Raw genomic sequence first — 15,678 nt, 5'->3', positions numbered from 1 at the left:
CCCTGCGCAGGTGTCTGTGGACCAGGACCGGACCCTGCGCAGGTGTCTGTGGACCAGGACCGGACCCTGCAGACTCACCCGCTGTGCTTCATGTTGGGGGGTTTGTCCATCCGGACGGCCAGTTTGATCTTCAGCTCCGTGTCCTGGCTGTTCTTCGGGACGACCATCCGGTGGAACTCGGCCTGCTTCGGCCCGTTCGTGGTGGGATTCAGGACCACCTGGGGGGGGCGGGGCACAGAGGAGAGCAGTGATTGGTCAGCGAGTATCACAAAGTCTGTAAGTCTTCCACCAGCGATCAGTCTTCAGTGTAACAAACTAATAATATACTAAACTTATGAACTAATGGATTAAAAGTCCCAGTGATCAGGATGCAGATCAGCCAATCAGGTTCTTCCTCCAGATGCATATTTCAATGGTTATTATTATTGGACATGGACAGAGTTTACAGGAGGAAGAGGAAGACCACCACCGTTAATTAATAAAAACCAATAACCAATAACCAGCAACCAATAACCAGCCACAGTCTGTGTGTCTTCAGCTCCATCAGGACACAAACTGCTCGTGTGTCTCATGTCAACGTGAACATCCTGAAGGACGTCCGAAATGTCCTGAACTTTCGTCTCTCCGGCCGACTTCGCCGCTCGCCGTCCAATCAGAATCAATCAGTAATAAAGGGTCTAAACCCGCTGATGGTTTTAATATTTCTCTCACTCCTCTGCGACTTTCTTCTCTGGCTGTAATTAATGAGTGAAGCTCGTCTTTCTGAGCGAAGCCAGAGGGAACATCGCCGTCAGCCACGTTAGCCACAGAGGCTACTTCCTGTTAGCATCCCTTCAATCCTGATTCCAGCTCACAGACACGAAGCGACCACAGAGAGTCTCTGCAGCTGGTCTGCAGCACGTCGGCTCAGAGTCAAACTCCACACCTGAAAATGTTCCCATAATGCAACGGGCCGCTTTCAAACCCGCTGCTGCTGCTGCTAACAGGGTGTCAAAGTGAGAAGCGACTGCTGGCGGGTGTCAACGCAGACGGAGCTCAGCCATCGTGTGCGTCTTGATGTAACAATCTAACCCCGTCAGTTTATGAGCTCGGCGGTTAATGAGCTCATTATTCAGGCAGACAGCTGGTTTGAAGCAGAGTTAATTAGATTTTAACAGCACAGAGATGAAACAAAGTGATCAGATGTAAAGACTTAAGACAATGCTGTTATTCACTGGAGGCCATTTGATTCTGTTTCCTGTTCCTGATCAGACGAGAGACAAAAACCGAGCGTCTGTAACCACGTGAATAAACCACTGAATTAAACAAAGCGCTGGCTGCTCTCTGAAGTTCAGGTGCAGCAGGAAGGTGAAGAGTTAAAAGCCCCTCTGAGTGCCGGCGAGGCCGCCGAGCTCTCCAAGAAGATTAAACGTGTTTTTCTGGTCCAGACTGCACCCAGGCGTTCCAGCATGGAGGCCGTCAAGTGTTTTCAGGCCTTTTCATGTGCAGAGAATTCATCCTTTGGTCCAAGCCACATTGATTTGTGGCTGGTTAATGTGAAGCCGCGGCTGAAGAGCTTCAGCGCGGGCCAGCCTCACATAAAGGCTGCAGGTCAGCTCGGGCCTCGCCGTTTCCAAACAAGCTCCGACGCCTCTCATTGATTCTGAATGCAGTGGTGAAAAGAGAGAGCGGACAGAGCGCAGGAAACGTCTGACGCCCCCTGACGAGGACGCTCTGTGGGCGGCAGGACGGAACGTCTGTGATCCGCAGAACCGACCCGCGTTGATGCTGACATCGACGAGCCTTTTCAGAGCCGCCAACAGGAAGTAAGAGCTGGACTAAAATCTACTGATAACAGACTGAACGCTGGTGTGACTCAGAGCATAAACACCACAGTGAGTGTGTGTGTGTGTGTGTGTGTGTGTGTGTGTGTGTGTGTGTGTGTGTGTACGTGCGTGTGGTACGGTGGAGGTGGACTCACCCGGCCCAGCTCCTTGTCCTCCAGAGCCAGGACCCCGGTGCTCTCCGTGAACAGCTTCACCTTGACGGAGGGCAGAGGGTGAGTCGTGGTGAAGTCCCCCTGAGTCCCCCACCTGAAAGACACAAGGACCCTCCTCAGAGCTGGACACACACTGCGGCCGTCCTGCACAGATCAGCTGACCGGCCGCGACATGGCCGCTCACGCTGAACATACACATGGAAGCCGCATTGGATTCTGGTTATTGACAATTCCAATAAAGTTTATTGAAACAAAACAAGCACATCTGCATCTATGTTGAAAAGAGAGGCAGCGTCACTTCGTCCATGAACTGAAAGTAAGAAGAAAAACTACATGAATAAAACTGACTTCAGAACAGCTGCAGACATCCAACTGGATGATCACTGATCAAACTGATCATCAATCGCATCCAATCGGCAGAACTTCAGTCTGATTCCACTGATTTCGATTGAAATCAAGTCGTCTGGCTGCAGCCTCACTGTTAGCTTTAGCCTGCGTTAGAGAGTTGCTGGTGATTGGTCGAACAGTGCAAAGATGCACCAAGACGCTTTTGTTGAGTTTTATTTGGTTTCAGCTGAGTTTGAATGAAGTGTTTTACGATGCTAAAATGACTGTTTTTTTGAACGGAGTCTGGTGGCCTCTCACTCTTTAACAAACAGGTCTGTCTCTGCAGGGATCCGCTCTTTAATGTCGTCAGACACTTATCATAACACTGAAAACACTTTCAGTGGTCGTTCACTGACGCAGCTCAGTGTAATGTGTAATTACATGTAACGTAATCCTGCAGGGATTACAGCACGGCCTGTTTCAGCTCCCGGCTGATGCTCAACACTGGACTCATTTCAAAAATTGCTGTCATTAGTCACTTTAACACAAAAACATGGAAAACTGGGCCCATAATTAGAGACCGTGAGCAGAGCTCTGCCTGCTTGTCAGGGACACGTCGACCGACTGGAAGCTGACAAAACGTCACTGTGATTGATCACGAATGAAAAGCAGGTGATGCAGATCTTTAACAAGACGCTGATGCTGAAGCACGAGCTGTGTCTCGTTTTACTGGTTTTCCCTCGTGTGGACTGAATGTGCACAAACATGTATTTGGATTTTTGACTTTCACTTCTGCGCTGTGATTGGTGAGTGACAGATTTTAAAGCTCTCAGGAGAAGCTGAGCTACACCTCCCCCGTCCAGCCTGAACTCAGACACCATGTGCTGCAGAGTCGACTTCGACGGGAGGTCACGCCGCAAACTTTGCTCAGTTTCCTGCGATGACGTCACGTCGCGTCTCCGTCTCAGCGGCAGTAAACCGTCCCATCAGCGTCGGCTGTTGTCAACAATCACTTATCGTCGCTCTCGCAGACTCTAATGGAGCGGAGTGACGCTCGGGATGATGGAGACGCGGCCATTATACACACCGAGAGCCACGCTGCTGCGATTACATGCCTTTATGTCAACACTGTCATTTTAAGTGTGTGTGTGTGTGTGTGTGTGTGTGTGTGTGTGCGTGTGTGCGTGTGTGTGTAGATGACGAGTGACCCCTTCACTTGTTGAGGGCGAGAAGCAAAGCTGAGCTCCATATTCAGTTTCCCCAGTTTCCAAGGCAACGTTGCACAGGAAGGTGTATTCACTTCACACACACATACACGCACACACACGCGCACACACACACATGCACACACACACACACATGCACACAGGCATATACACACATACACACATCAGATCTGCAGGACAGGGGACAGACTGACCTGCTGCATCAGCTGACCTGAGATCATCTTAACGTGAGGTCACATGACGCTCGCTGTCGTTACAGCTTTGAGGTTTCGCCTCTCTTGACCTCAAGCATTGAAACCAGTAAAACCACAGAGACTGGGATGAAATCTGAGCCGTGGTCTGACTTCGGAGGCAGAAACGTCAAAGCGCACAAACCTGCTGACGGACGGCCCTGCAGCGCCTCCTGCTGCTTTAAAACCAACATTTGAAATCTACTGTCGCTCTAACCGAGAGGAAAACTTCCTGCTGAATCTCAGCCGGTGACGAATGAAACTGTTTGTTTTTTTGGTTTTAAGATTTGTTTACAATCCAAAAAAAACTCCCATTTGAAGCTGCAGCTCACCTCAGTTCCTCCATCGCTTTGTGGAAAAAGGGTTTTGTGAGTGAAGGCCTGCAGCAGAGGAGGAAGACGCCTCTGAAGGCCCATTTTCAGCATGTGTGGAAACAAAGAACGCAAACTAATGCGAGAAGAACGAACTTGATCTGTAATAAACCTGAAAAATCCTTTAAACATTCCAGGATAATTGAAGGTATTTCTAATGAAAAGGTCCTCAGTGATTAACGAGCCGTTCGCATCAGAGACACTGGACGACGCTGTAATCACAGCTAATCATGTTGTTCGTGTAATTACACTTAACCACCGTGTCATTAAGAGCACGGCTGTTATTGAAGATGAGGAGTGTGAACGTGTCCTGTGGGCAATTACAGCGAAGGTTACAGCGAAGCCCGCGTTACGGCTCGGCGCCCCTGTTGACCGGCGGGGTCGTCAGGTGGCCGTGAGCTCGTCTAATTGGCTCTGTTTGGCCATTCTGGCGGGCTGTCAGTAAAGAAACCTCTCCACCGGCAGCTCGGGCATGCGAAAGGGCAGCCTCATTACCGCGAGGACCCCCGCTGTCCGATGACCATCCGACGATCGACAACCGCCACCGACAACGTTCAGACCTGAGTGAAAATCTGTCGCCGGCGGGCTGCAGCGGACGTGAAAAAGGTGGAAGCAGTTCCTCCAGAGGTCAAAGGCGACGCAGGGAAAAGTGCATTTGGATGTTTTTTTAGTTGCTAAGTGAGGACGCCTCCTCCAGCGGAGCAGCTCAGCGGCCTGAACGCGACTGCAGAGCGTCAGACGAGAAGCAGCCTCTCAGGGAAGATGAATCCTGAACAACCGAAGCTTCAGTTAGCTTCAGTTAGCTCAACCATGAGTGCATTATCTGTGGAGCCATCCTCTCTGCCAGCGAGGCCCAGTGTCAAACCACAGGACTGCCACAAAAACATCCCTCGCAACCCAGAAAGCATTTTCCCATAGACCTACATGATGAGAGACTGCTGACAGGACTCTAACAGGCAAACGTTAGCACTTTAGCACACAACAGTATGTTAATGATAGCCTGTTAGAATTGTGATGAGACTGTAACGTGAATGCTAGCATGCTAATGTTAGCATTCGTCGTTTGATTTAAGCTATAGTTTCCTCTAGCGCCACCCTCAGGCCAAACTTTACATTTTGTACCACATGAACGGAAAGTTTTCTCCCGCTTAACATCTTCGTTTTCCCCTCCTGCGGGGTCACAGGTGAGAGTCAGTCCCTGATTGGCCGTGATGAAAAACAGGTCAGAGGGCTTTGAGCTCAGCTGGACTTTCCTCCAGAAACCACCGAGTGTGTTCGCGGTTCCTCCGCGATGAGGAGAGACCGGCTGTTACATAACAGCCTCATCTTCTCGCTGCATCAGCCTCGGCGGGGTCTGGTGCTGTGTGAGGAAGCTGAGGGTCCCTCGTCCCCGGTTACACAACACAGTTCAGTCCTCTGCGGCCTGCGATCCGCAGACGCCGTCAGCAGTTCAAGGATGCGGGTCTGCCGTGATTCAGCTTCAGGTAACTGTGTTAAGGAGGCTTCACACTGAGGTCGGCGTGCTCATTTCATCTTCAAAAGCTCGGACGGTAATCCAATTAGGAGTCAAGAGTGACGCGTCGGCGGGCTGTAAACACGCCGCTTCCTGTGAACAGCAGCAGATTACAGCCTCACAGCTGTGTGTCCACACAGGCTCAACCAGCAGAACCACAGCAGCACAGACACACAGACACACAGACACACACACACACACACACACACACACACACACACACACACACACACACACACACTGCTTTTTATGAGTAAATAAAGGCACAGATGACCATTGAGAGGCGTTCAGGCGCTCCGTAACGCTGCCTCTGTCTCTCAAGTCCACTCAAAATGTGTTTCGCTTCCTGGTCCTTCAACTGAATGTTTGACCTTCACGCTGCAGTTTTCATACAACTACTTTAACCAATCGTGGCCCAGTGTGCAGCTCACATGACCTTAAACGTGTTTGTGGTGTTTGAGCGCCGAGGCGCTGTGAACGCAGCAGGAGGAGGCCGGACTCACTGCGGTCTGGAGGCCTCGGCCTGGTCGGTCTGCAGCTTCTCTCCTCCCTCCACCTCCATGGTGCAGTAAACGATCCGGTTCGGAGCCACAGACTTCAGACCCTGAACCTCCACGATCACGATCTGAAAACAGCATCAGGGTTAGAACAGGTGAGGAGAAAAGCCACAAACATTCAGCGTTATTGGACATTTGGAAGGATTTCTTCCTCATTATCTCTTTATTGCTTCTGAACGAGGAAACTAACTGACCTCCAGAGTGAAGGACAGCACGACGTCAGACTTGGACAGGATGTCTCCCTCGTCCCCCATGTCCAGGAAGGAGTTGTTGATGGACGAGCGTTTGAGCTTCTGCTTGAAGTCCGGACCTCCTTTGGACACCGGCAGACTCTCCAGGTTGGCCATGAGCAGGTTGACGGCCGAGCGCAGCTCCTCCACGTAAAGAGGCTCCATGTCGGCCGAGACGAACTTCGGGTGTCTCCTCTCCTGCGGGACGGACATTCAACAAAAAGCTTTACTGCCTGTTCACCTGTGGAATGATCCAAACAGGTGTGAAAGGTGTTGTGCAGACGTTAATGTTAATCACAGTATCACCACACTCTGCTGTCTTTATGTCTTTCTGGATTGTACTTCCATCGCTTCCAGACGTCCTCATTCGAACACTCGCGTCTGTTTGTCAGCTCAGCAGCACAAACAGACGCGTTGTGCTTTTCTTATTCAAATAAATGAACACATTTCACACGTTTCGGGGAGAGGAAAGCGCCGTTTGCCCGCTGGAGGATGGAAATCATCATCAGGAGTTTTGTAGGATTTGGAGATTGTAGTTTGGATAATCAATGCATGACTTTGGTTAAAGCTAAACGCTGCGTTAAAGCTGCAGCTGGCAGTTTGACTCATGCTGGAAACAAAAGATCTGATATGTAAATGTTTATGTAGGTTATGCAAATGTACATGTTTTCTGTGTCGTCCATCATCGTGACAGGACGGCTTGGTGTTTCTCACCCTGGAGATCTTCTCGGCCAGCTGTAACCTGCCGTCCAGCTCCCTGCGGATCTGAGCCGCCTGCTCGTCCACGTTGTCCAGCTGAGAGAGAAAGAGCAAACACGTGACGAGTGGCCAATCAGAGAGCTGCAGAATCAGTAAACCAATCAAAAGGTGAAGGAGAGTCACAGCAGGAGAGATGAACTTTAAGGAAGCTCAGGTGCGTATTCCATCATCAGCAGCTCAGCTGGTAACAGCCAACAGCAATTAGCCAATCAGGAGCGAAGGTCTGAGATTAGCGGTTCAACCACTTCATCAAAGTGCCTCTCAACCAATTAGAAAAGAGAAATATTCAATTATGTTTGTTTATTTTTGGTCAGGGACTGAGTGTTGAAGCCAAAGCTGCAGGTTGTTCAGCTGCAGTTCCTCTGACGTCCACTAGATGCTGCTCCAAGAAAACTGTCGCTGCACTGAAGCCAATGGAAAAACCAACATGGTCTCAGGTTAATATCACCTCACCCCCTTCAGGATAACACCACCAACCAACCGTCACTGTGTGGAAATGAGGTGGACAAACCGCAAACGTCTGTCCTCTCTAATGAGCTCAAGAGTTCGTTTCAATGGTTGGATTTGATAAATTATCAGGACTTTAAGTGTGATCGAGCCAAAAAAGGTCAGGTGAGCAACTTCTGTGTGAAGACTTAAAGAGAGACATGTCTTACAGCGTGTCCGCTTTAATGGACAGACAAACAGGACTCAGCCACCGTCCCCCCGTCTGAAGACCACACAGGCCTTTGGCCCATTTCAGGAGTTTAAGTCCACGTCAGCGGGACTCAAAGAGGAGATGAAAGCGGAGGGAAAATTGAACGAGCTTTGCTGACTGGGCAGAAAACAGAGGCTGGTTTCACAGATCTGTGATGAGCAGAGGCGTCTGAAATGACAGCGGAGATGAAACAGCTCTGATAGAAACTGGCCCGGAGCCAGAGAGACAAGTGGAACCTCCAGAGCCGATAACAGAGAGCCAAGATAAGCCGTTTAATTTGAGCCCAAATGGGTCCCAGTTAAAAAGCAGCCGTCAGTGTCTCGTTTACACAGAAGGCAAACTTGCTTCAGTCAGTTATCAGTCATTCAGACCTGCAGCTGAACCGAAAAACGCTGAGGAGCCAAAACTCAAAGTGAAAATCAAACAGCTGCAGAGTGAGACCCTCAGCTGCTGGACGTCTCAGGTCCCTGTCCTGTCCTGGACTGATCTGTTCTGCGCCTCACACTTCGGCTGGTCCTCGAACGCATCGCCCGCTCCGTCAAGATGTTCGTGTTTTAGGGTGAAAGCAGAAAACATCCAACACGTGTCTGCTGTTTCAGGACATCTTCATGACAGTCATCATCACTAAAGGTGGTCAGATCCGTCCTCAGAGGAGCAGGAGGATCGACCACCGACAGAAGGTAGTTTCATCTCCGCAGTTTCTCACATAAATGAGTTCTGGAGATCTTTAAAAACATTTAATTAATAGATAATTTGGCTATTTATTAAACTGTCCCCACTTCCTGTCCTGACATCCAGACTCACTGTGGAGACGGAGGTTTGTTGACGGACGATTTGACAGATTTTTTTGGTTTTGAAAGGCGTTGCCGTGGATCCGTGTGCAGACCGCCGACGCCCCGCAGATGAACGCCGGCGGACGTGTTTCATCACTCTGCAGTCGTTAGCGACGAGGTCTGCTGATCGCCGATTAACTGGAGATGTGAGAAACAAAGAGGAAATAACTCTCCGAGCGACGGAGGTCAAAGCAGCGCACGTCAGACGTTCTGCCGACGCTTTCAGATTCAGCCGTTTGTCACTGAATCGCAGCGTTTATCTGTTTGAGAGCCGCGGTGAAGGTCAAGACGCCTCTTTCATGATAAACAGTGCAGCAGAATAACTGGAACAAAAACGGAGCTGGGAAACGCTCATTATAGATGCTGATGATGTCATTTGCCTTTTCCTCTCTCAGAACGTCTGGTTATTATTTCGCTTCACTTTCTTTTACTTTTCCTTCTTTTTGTCCTTGAAAAACCAAACTTTGCGAACCTAAAACAGGCTCTGATTGGTCAACGATGTCTGGGTTTACTTCTACTAGAAACTTGCTGACGACTGAAGGATTACCCAGACGTGTCAGTCGGCGGTGTGGTTCACTTCTCGTGGTCAGAGAAACGACCGCCGCCTGCCGTTACTCTGCATTCCTGCTGGCGTCTCCGGTTAATTACTGTCAAATCTAATTAAGTGCACGATGATAACGGAGCTCACAGTCTCTGAGCGGCACGTTTCAGTGGGATAGTTACTCAAAGAGCAGCAGCAGCAGCCAATAACACTAATAAAGCATCCTGCATGCAAAGAAATGAGATGAATGAATAAATAAATCTCATTCTGAGTCTTTGTGATGCTGGAGATCCACAACTGGAACCAAAACGAGACAGATTAGATTAAATTAAATTAAGACACACCAACCGAAGTGCTGTTAGTCAGTCTGTATGTGCTCGTGGACAGCGGAGGGAAAAGTGATGAAACCAGAACCGGACGACCTTTTCTACCTGACCTTCAACACCTCAGTCACGGTCAGAACGACTCTGACGAGACGAAGGAATTCATGAAAACTGGACTTGACAAACAGGATTTAACAGACGTGAAGTTCATCAGAGCTTCTGCTGATTAATTTACCTCCTCTGGAAGACAGATCGAGACAATTACTGACACACCCCCAGTTTGGCTGCAAGTACTAAAATTAACACATACACACACACACACACACACACACACACACACACACACACACACACACACAGATCAGAGTACACGCCGGCGTTGTTACCATGACGTCTATTATGTGGTCTTTGTTGGCAGTCTTTCTAATTTTGATTCACGGAGCATTTCTATGACAACCAGCCTTCATGTGATGCTGAAGTCTCGGAGAGGCCGAGTCAACACATCGAACTGTCGGACTGAGTCCACAAAACGCCTTTCAGTTTTCAGTCCACGTGCAGGGCGACGGCGTCGAGGCATCGCTGAAGCCACGGCCGATGGAAGCGTGGTGTGTTCACGCTGAGGTGAGCTAATGAGAGGAGCCTGGGGGGGACACGAGGCTGCGAGAGAGGAAACTCACACTGAAGGCCTCGTCGCACCAGCGCTTCAAACACGTTAGCATCGCTGGAGTCCGTAGCTTTTGCAGAACTGACTAACTGACCGTTAGCTGGCTAGCTCGTACAGCGTTATTATCATAAAATATAAGAAGTAAAATAAAAGACTAAAATGATGTGAAACAGTGAAAAAAATGCCATGAGGAAGTCAACAGAAGAGAGACAACAGACTGACTAGCCTCAGGCAAGTTGGCTAATAAGTTAGCCGTTAGCTCGCCGACAACAGCAACTGACCGACTCGCCCTGCGGGTGCGACCGCCACACAAACAGGCTTTCAGAAGCAAACACTTTGCTGTTTCACCTCATGGATGCACGAAGACGAGAGGAGGAAGGACAAATATCGTTCTAAAGACGTCTTCACATCGCTGCTACGCTTAATGTTCTGCACGTATCGCTGCAGATGAAGGGCGGCGTTAGATCTGAGGACATGTCCCAATGATCTGCTGAATATGTCAAACTCAGAGAACAGGCTGAGCTTAACTGTCAAAAAATCAATCACCAAACAGTCTTTGGATGATTACACCTGAGCTCACTCAGAATCGGACAGTCAGCCATGTTTCTTTTGATGAAAGTGTGTCTTAAAATGAGCGATTCGCTGCAGATTAGCAGCGTCTCATTGTTCTGCATTTACAAAGACACAAACAGCACGTGACCAAAACCGACCAATCGTGATCTGTCACTGCGCTGCTCGGCTCAGGAAACAAACAAACCACCATGTTCGACAAATACCAACTCTCACCCCGTCACTGGCTGCATGGCGACAGAACCACAGCCTCTGATTGGATGCTTCCTGGGACTGGTACAGTAGTTGACCATCTCATTGTTTGCTAATGCTAACACTGATGCTAACGCTAAAATCAGTGCTGATGACAAAACTGCAGAAAACTGAGCCTGATGTGCTGTAATACAAACATTAAAAGAACCCAGTGAGACGAAGAGCGTCCCTTCATCCTCAGGTGATGCAGAACAGCCTCAGTATCAAAGTAAAAGTCCTCTCTTGTTAAACCGCCGTCTTATTGTGAACCGAGCGACCCGCTGCGCACAAACACAGCCGACCGCAGAGTCATCGTCTGACAAAGAGATGAAAGACCGACGGAGAAAAGACACAATTACACCCTGCCATCAGTCACAGGCGACAATCAAAAGAACAACGGCGGAAAAAAGAGACGTGGAGATTTAAATCAGAAGGCAAAATAAAGGCAGCAGCTCGGGGGCAGAGAGCACATTTTCAGGCAGAGCAGCTAATTTATTAGAGCTTCATCCGGCGGCCTCCTGCGGCTAACGAGAGGCGACAGAACCGAAAGAGAAATCAACCGACCCCCTCCTCAGCTGAGGAGGCCGTCACCGGCCACACATCGACAAATGAGAGAGCCACACGGGCAAAAAGACCAGAGAAGGCTGGACTGAACAACGCCGGCGAGGGCGGCGTTCACAACAAGCCTGTTCGATGGCGTTCAAACCGGAGCAGGGTGATAAAATGACTACATACATTATTTTTACTCCACGTGGATCTAACAGCCAATCAACAGCCAGTCGGTCTGCAGCTTTTAGCCTGAACGTTAAAGCACCGTTTCCCACCGCTGAGCCACGCCGAAGAAAGACGCCGTCCTCTGGAAAAGAGGACAAAGGCGGCCGGAGGCCACTCTCGGTGAGGTCGAGCCGCTCAGACAGCAGCACCAAAGATCTGAAGCTCATCCAGGGTCCAAACGATCGGCGATAACAAAGTAACGTGTGATCGGTTTATTAATGTTACATCTCTCGTGATTGGACCAGCAAATCGACGCAGACGAGGCTCAGATGTTCATCACAGATTTATTTCTGACTGTCGTTACCTGGACACTCGTCAAACTGGCAGCAGTTTGACATTTAGACTGTGATACATACTGATATTGATCAGAGAGAAGAAACGACCATGATCAGATTCTTTGTGGCATCATCCAGGGCGATGGTCGGTGTGGTTTGACGAAGCTGCGAGGAATCAAATCCGTCTTCTCCAAACGTGTCCTCAGACCAGAAGATGGAGTTCAGAGTTTTGCTCAAGGACGCTCACGACATGTCCTGTAAGCAAGGCATCAAACTACCAACTGTGCATGCACAATATGTCGTTTCAGCATCTACACCACGATGTGTTCAAGTGCAGCCGTCACACTGCAGGAGACACGATGTCCAATAAGGAAAATGAAGACGTCAGGCTGCAGGTTCGGTCCGTTCCCGCTGTGCCACGGTGACGATGAGCTCTTCACACACAAACTGATCTCTGTGCTTACAGAGTCTGAACATCTCGAGACAAGAGACACGGACCATGAGACGAGACGAGACAAGCTCCAAAGACGACGCTCACTGGTTTTAACTGAAGATCCCTCTGCAGCCTGTCTTCACCCTCTGAGACGTCCTCGTTCATCATCTCACCGAGGACTTTTAAATTCACCACTTTAAGTTCCAGCAGAGAAACTTTCCACCCAGAACGTCTCTGACTGCGCACACACGCACGCACGCACGCACGCACGCACGCACGCACGCACGCACGCACGCACACACACACACACTGTGGACTGTCACTGCTGTTTACCCTCAGACACCAGCTGATTGAACACCTGGACTCTCCCTCCCTCCACAGCTGCAGGTCCTCCTCTCTTCTATTTTTATCTCCCTCCATCTTTCCCACCACTGATGGAGGAGCGTGCCCCCCCCCCCGCAGAGTGTTTGCACATCATGAACACATCACACACGGCTCTCGTGCAGTAATGCTGTCCAGGACGCCCCTTTCACACCCAATCACGGTCCTCTCACCTGTTTACTTGTGGAACGATCCAAACAGGTGTTTTTGGAGCGTTCCACCACTTTCAGTCTGTGAAACGTGATATTTACAAAAATCGATGAAGCCGATGAGGAAAAACATGATTGAAAAACATTGATTTATGTTTCACACGGCGTGCTGACTTGTTTTTGTGGACATGGGGTTACATTTCTTTTCACTGGCAGTGAACACAACACCGCCGGGGGCTGCTGATGTCTCTGTTCCCTGTAAAGGACAGGCTCGTGTGCACTGACCATTGGTCAGCGTCCAGGGATCCCTTCATAAGACGTGACCAGCAGAAGTGATGAGGGACGAAGCTCGACAGAGTCTTCATCAGTCTGTCGGACAAATCCAGCAGGTGTCTGAGGTCTTTCCAGTCTTTCTTGTTTCCACGCTGAACTGCAGGTAAACACTCGCTCCGATCGTCCATGTGAGGCTGCTGAAGCCTCTCCAGCTTTGCTTAAACTCTGCACTCCTGAAGACGACCTTTGTCCCCCGTCTCATCCACTGGAGACACACCCAGGAGGGATTCCTTAAAGGTCAGCGTGGACAGGAGGAACGAGCTCTGGCTGTTGGAACCTGCTCGACCTTCGGCGATGAGACGCCACGTTTCTGACAAAAAGAGGAGAAAATCCACCGCCTGATAAAAAATCAACAAAATGATGTCACGGCGCTGCTTGTGTCAGTCCGTCCACGTGCTGTCCAGTCAGTTACAGGAGCCGTAATCATTAATTAGATCAGCAAACAGGTCTCAACACATCAAGCGGCTCTGAAGTCAGCGTCCACAGAGCGAGCGCCGGCCGGCCGAGAGGACGGCGAACACGCGTCCGATGGATTTAATGCAGGTCTGACAGTCTGAGGTCGGACCGTCAGAAAAACAGAAAAGTAAAAAATCTGAGCGCGCCACCTTTTTTAGTACAGTGATAAAGTCTACGCCAACGATACATCAAACACCAGAGAAGACCGCTCTGAGCATGTGCAGCCAGCTTACTTTCCTTTGGCAACAAACTACAAACTGTAGTTGATCTTTTAATTGTAGTTATTTAACAGCTTTCTGGTACAAACCAAACCGAAGCTGAGCAGCGGTCCTCCGTCGTCGCTTCAGACAAACCAGAACTTTGAAAAAACTGCACTTACAAGAGGCCAATCGCAGAGGACAGTGATCATATCAACATGCTTATGCTGAGCCGGACAGGAAGTGTGCTGTAAAACCAAAACCAGGAGCTGAAAGAGGCTAAAAGCTCCGCACAGTTGTGACTTGTTGACGTTTCTCTGGTTTCACAGCCGGCAGAGACACTTTTCACAGACACCAGCCAATTTAAAGCAGATCAGAGAGAGTTTTTAAGGTCTAAATGAAACCCTGGAAACACAGGTGAGCCTCTAAAAACGGGATTATCTCCAGCTTCTTTCACTCCTCCGCCCTCCTCGTCTTCCTCTCCTGGTGTCTAATGAAGCAGGACAATAATAGAATCTGTCCTGGCAACAGAGACACTCTGGTTGTTATACGGGCGAGGATGATGTCTCAATGGGCCGTGAAGTAATCTGTAAAAGGAAGCTATTTCTGTTCAGAGCCGGGCAGAGCGGAGAAGTCATCAGCCGAGCAGAATCGCTGAGGATTACTGACACACCGCTTCCTCTACAGAGACTGAAGACATGTGGACGGGCCTCTAACGTCCACCGGGAAAGAAGCGCTTCCCTCCAGCAGAATCTAAAGCTTTGGTTTGATTCGTCCATGTTCTCAGGTTTTTGTCTCGATCAGCATCAACGCCGCCCGTCTGTCTTTGTGTCCTCCTCTTCTTCAGGCTTCCTGCTGCATCCAGTCCGGACTCTGGTGCTGCTCTACAGGGCAGAGTGTCGTACGTAGCTTCGGTCCAGGTACGAAGGCGAACTGAAGCTCTGCAGCGAGGAGGCAGGAGCTGAAGCTAAAGACCGTTTGGAGGACGTTTCAACATGAGGAGCCTCACAGCAACGAGCTTTCAGCGAACTCGTCTTCTGCCGGACTCAAATGTGGACGCCGTCGAGCAGAGAGGTGGCTGAAGATACGTCTGTGTAGACAGACGACGCGTCAGTTCTCTGTTCTGTTTGTCTGTGCTGTTGTATTGACCTCTGACCTTCAAAGGGATGACAGACGCTAATTAGCTTGAAGCTAAAATCTGTTGTGGTGCATCAGAAGCCTGATGTTTGAGCTGTACACTGTCCCTTTGAATGCATCCACTGAGTCCTGCTTCTTTTACTATTACTGGATATATTCATTCGATTATATTTAATCTGGTGCTGCTCATTGTTCCCTTACAGAACATAAAAGGTCTCTGGCTTTACAGTCTGTTCCAGTCTGAGGCGTCAATGAACAAAACGTTCAGCTGAAGACTTTTTACTCTGCAGCTCTTCTCAAACTGAAGAATATCGATCATTAATTCTTCCGCAGTCTGAACTCTAAATCTGACCTTCAGGTGTCGGCAGACTGAAGAGGACTGAGGTCCCTGCAGGCCAGGGGACGGACTCTGAGGACTCAACGAGACCTGAACACCGGCTGAACGGCATGAGCGATCATTACGAATGTAGGGAGGTCAGAGGTCAGCAGCATCC

General features: G+C 49.6%; 1 protein-coding gene across 1 annotated transcript in view; it reads right to left on the bottom strand.

Moving 5' to 3' along the window:
• The window catches only part of cadps2 (Ca++-dependent secretion activator 2), a 150,564-nt gene that overhangs the window by 79,386 nt on the left and 55,500 nt on the right, over window positions 1-15,678 (bottom strand). The window contains exons 4-8 of the mRNA XM_070972496.1: window positions 7,146-7,226; window positions 6,396-6,629; window positions 6,148-6,269; window positions 1,961-2,072; window positions 79-218 (exon numbers count right to left, since the gene is read on the bottom strand). Coding sequence (XP_070828597.1) covers window positions 79-218; window positions 1,961-2,072; window positions 6,148-6,269; window positions 6,396-6,629; window positions 7,146-7,226 — 689 coding nt within the window. The remainder of the gene's footprint in view (window positions 1-78; window positions 219-1,960; window positions 2,073-6,147; window positions 6,270-6,395; window positions 6,630-7,145; window positions 7,227-15,678) is intronic.

The sequence above is a fragment of the Chaetodon trifascialis genome, chromosome 10 (assembly GCF_039877785.1).
Source record: "Chaetodon trifascialis isolate fChaTrf1 chromosome 10, fChaTrf1.hap1, whole genome shotgun sequence".
Taxonomy (NCBI): Eukaryota; Metazoa; Chordata; class Actinopteri; order Chaetodontiformes; family Chaetodontidae; genus Chaetodon; species Chaetodon trifascialis.
Note: the sequence above shows the minus strand (reverse complement) of the source record. Positions and strands in the feature narration are given on the sequence as shown.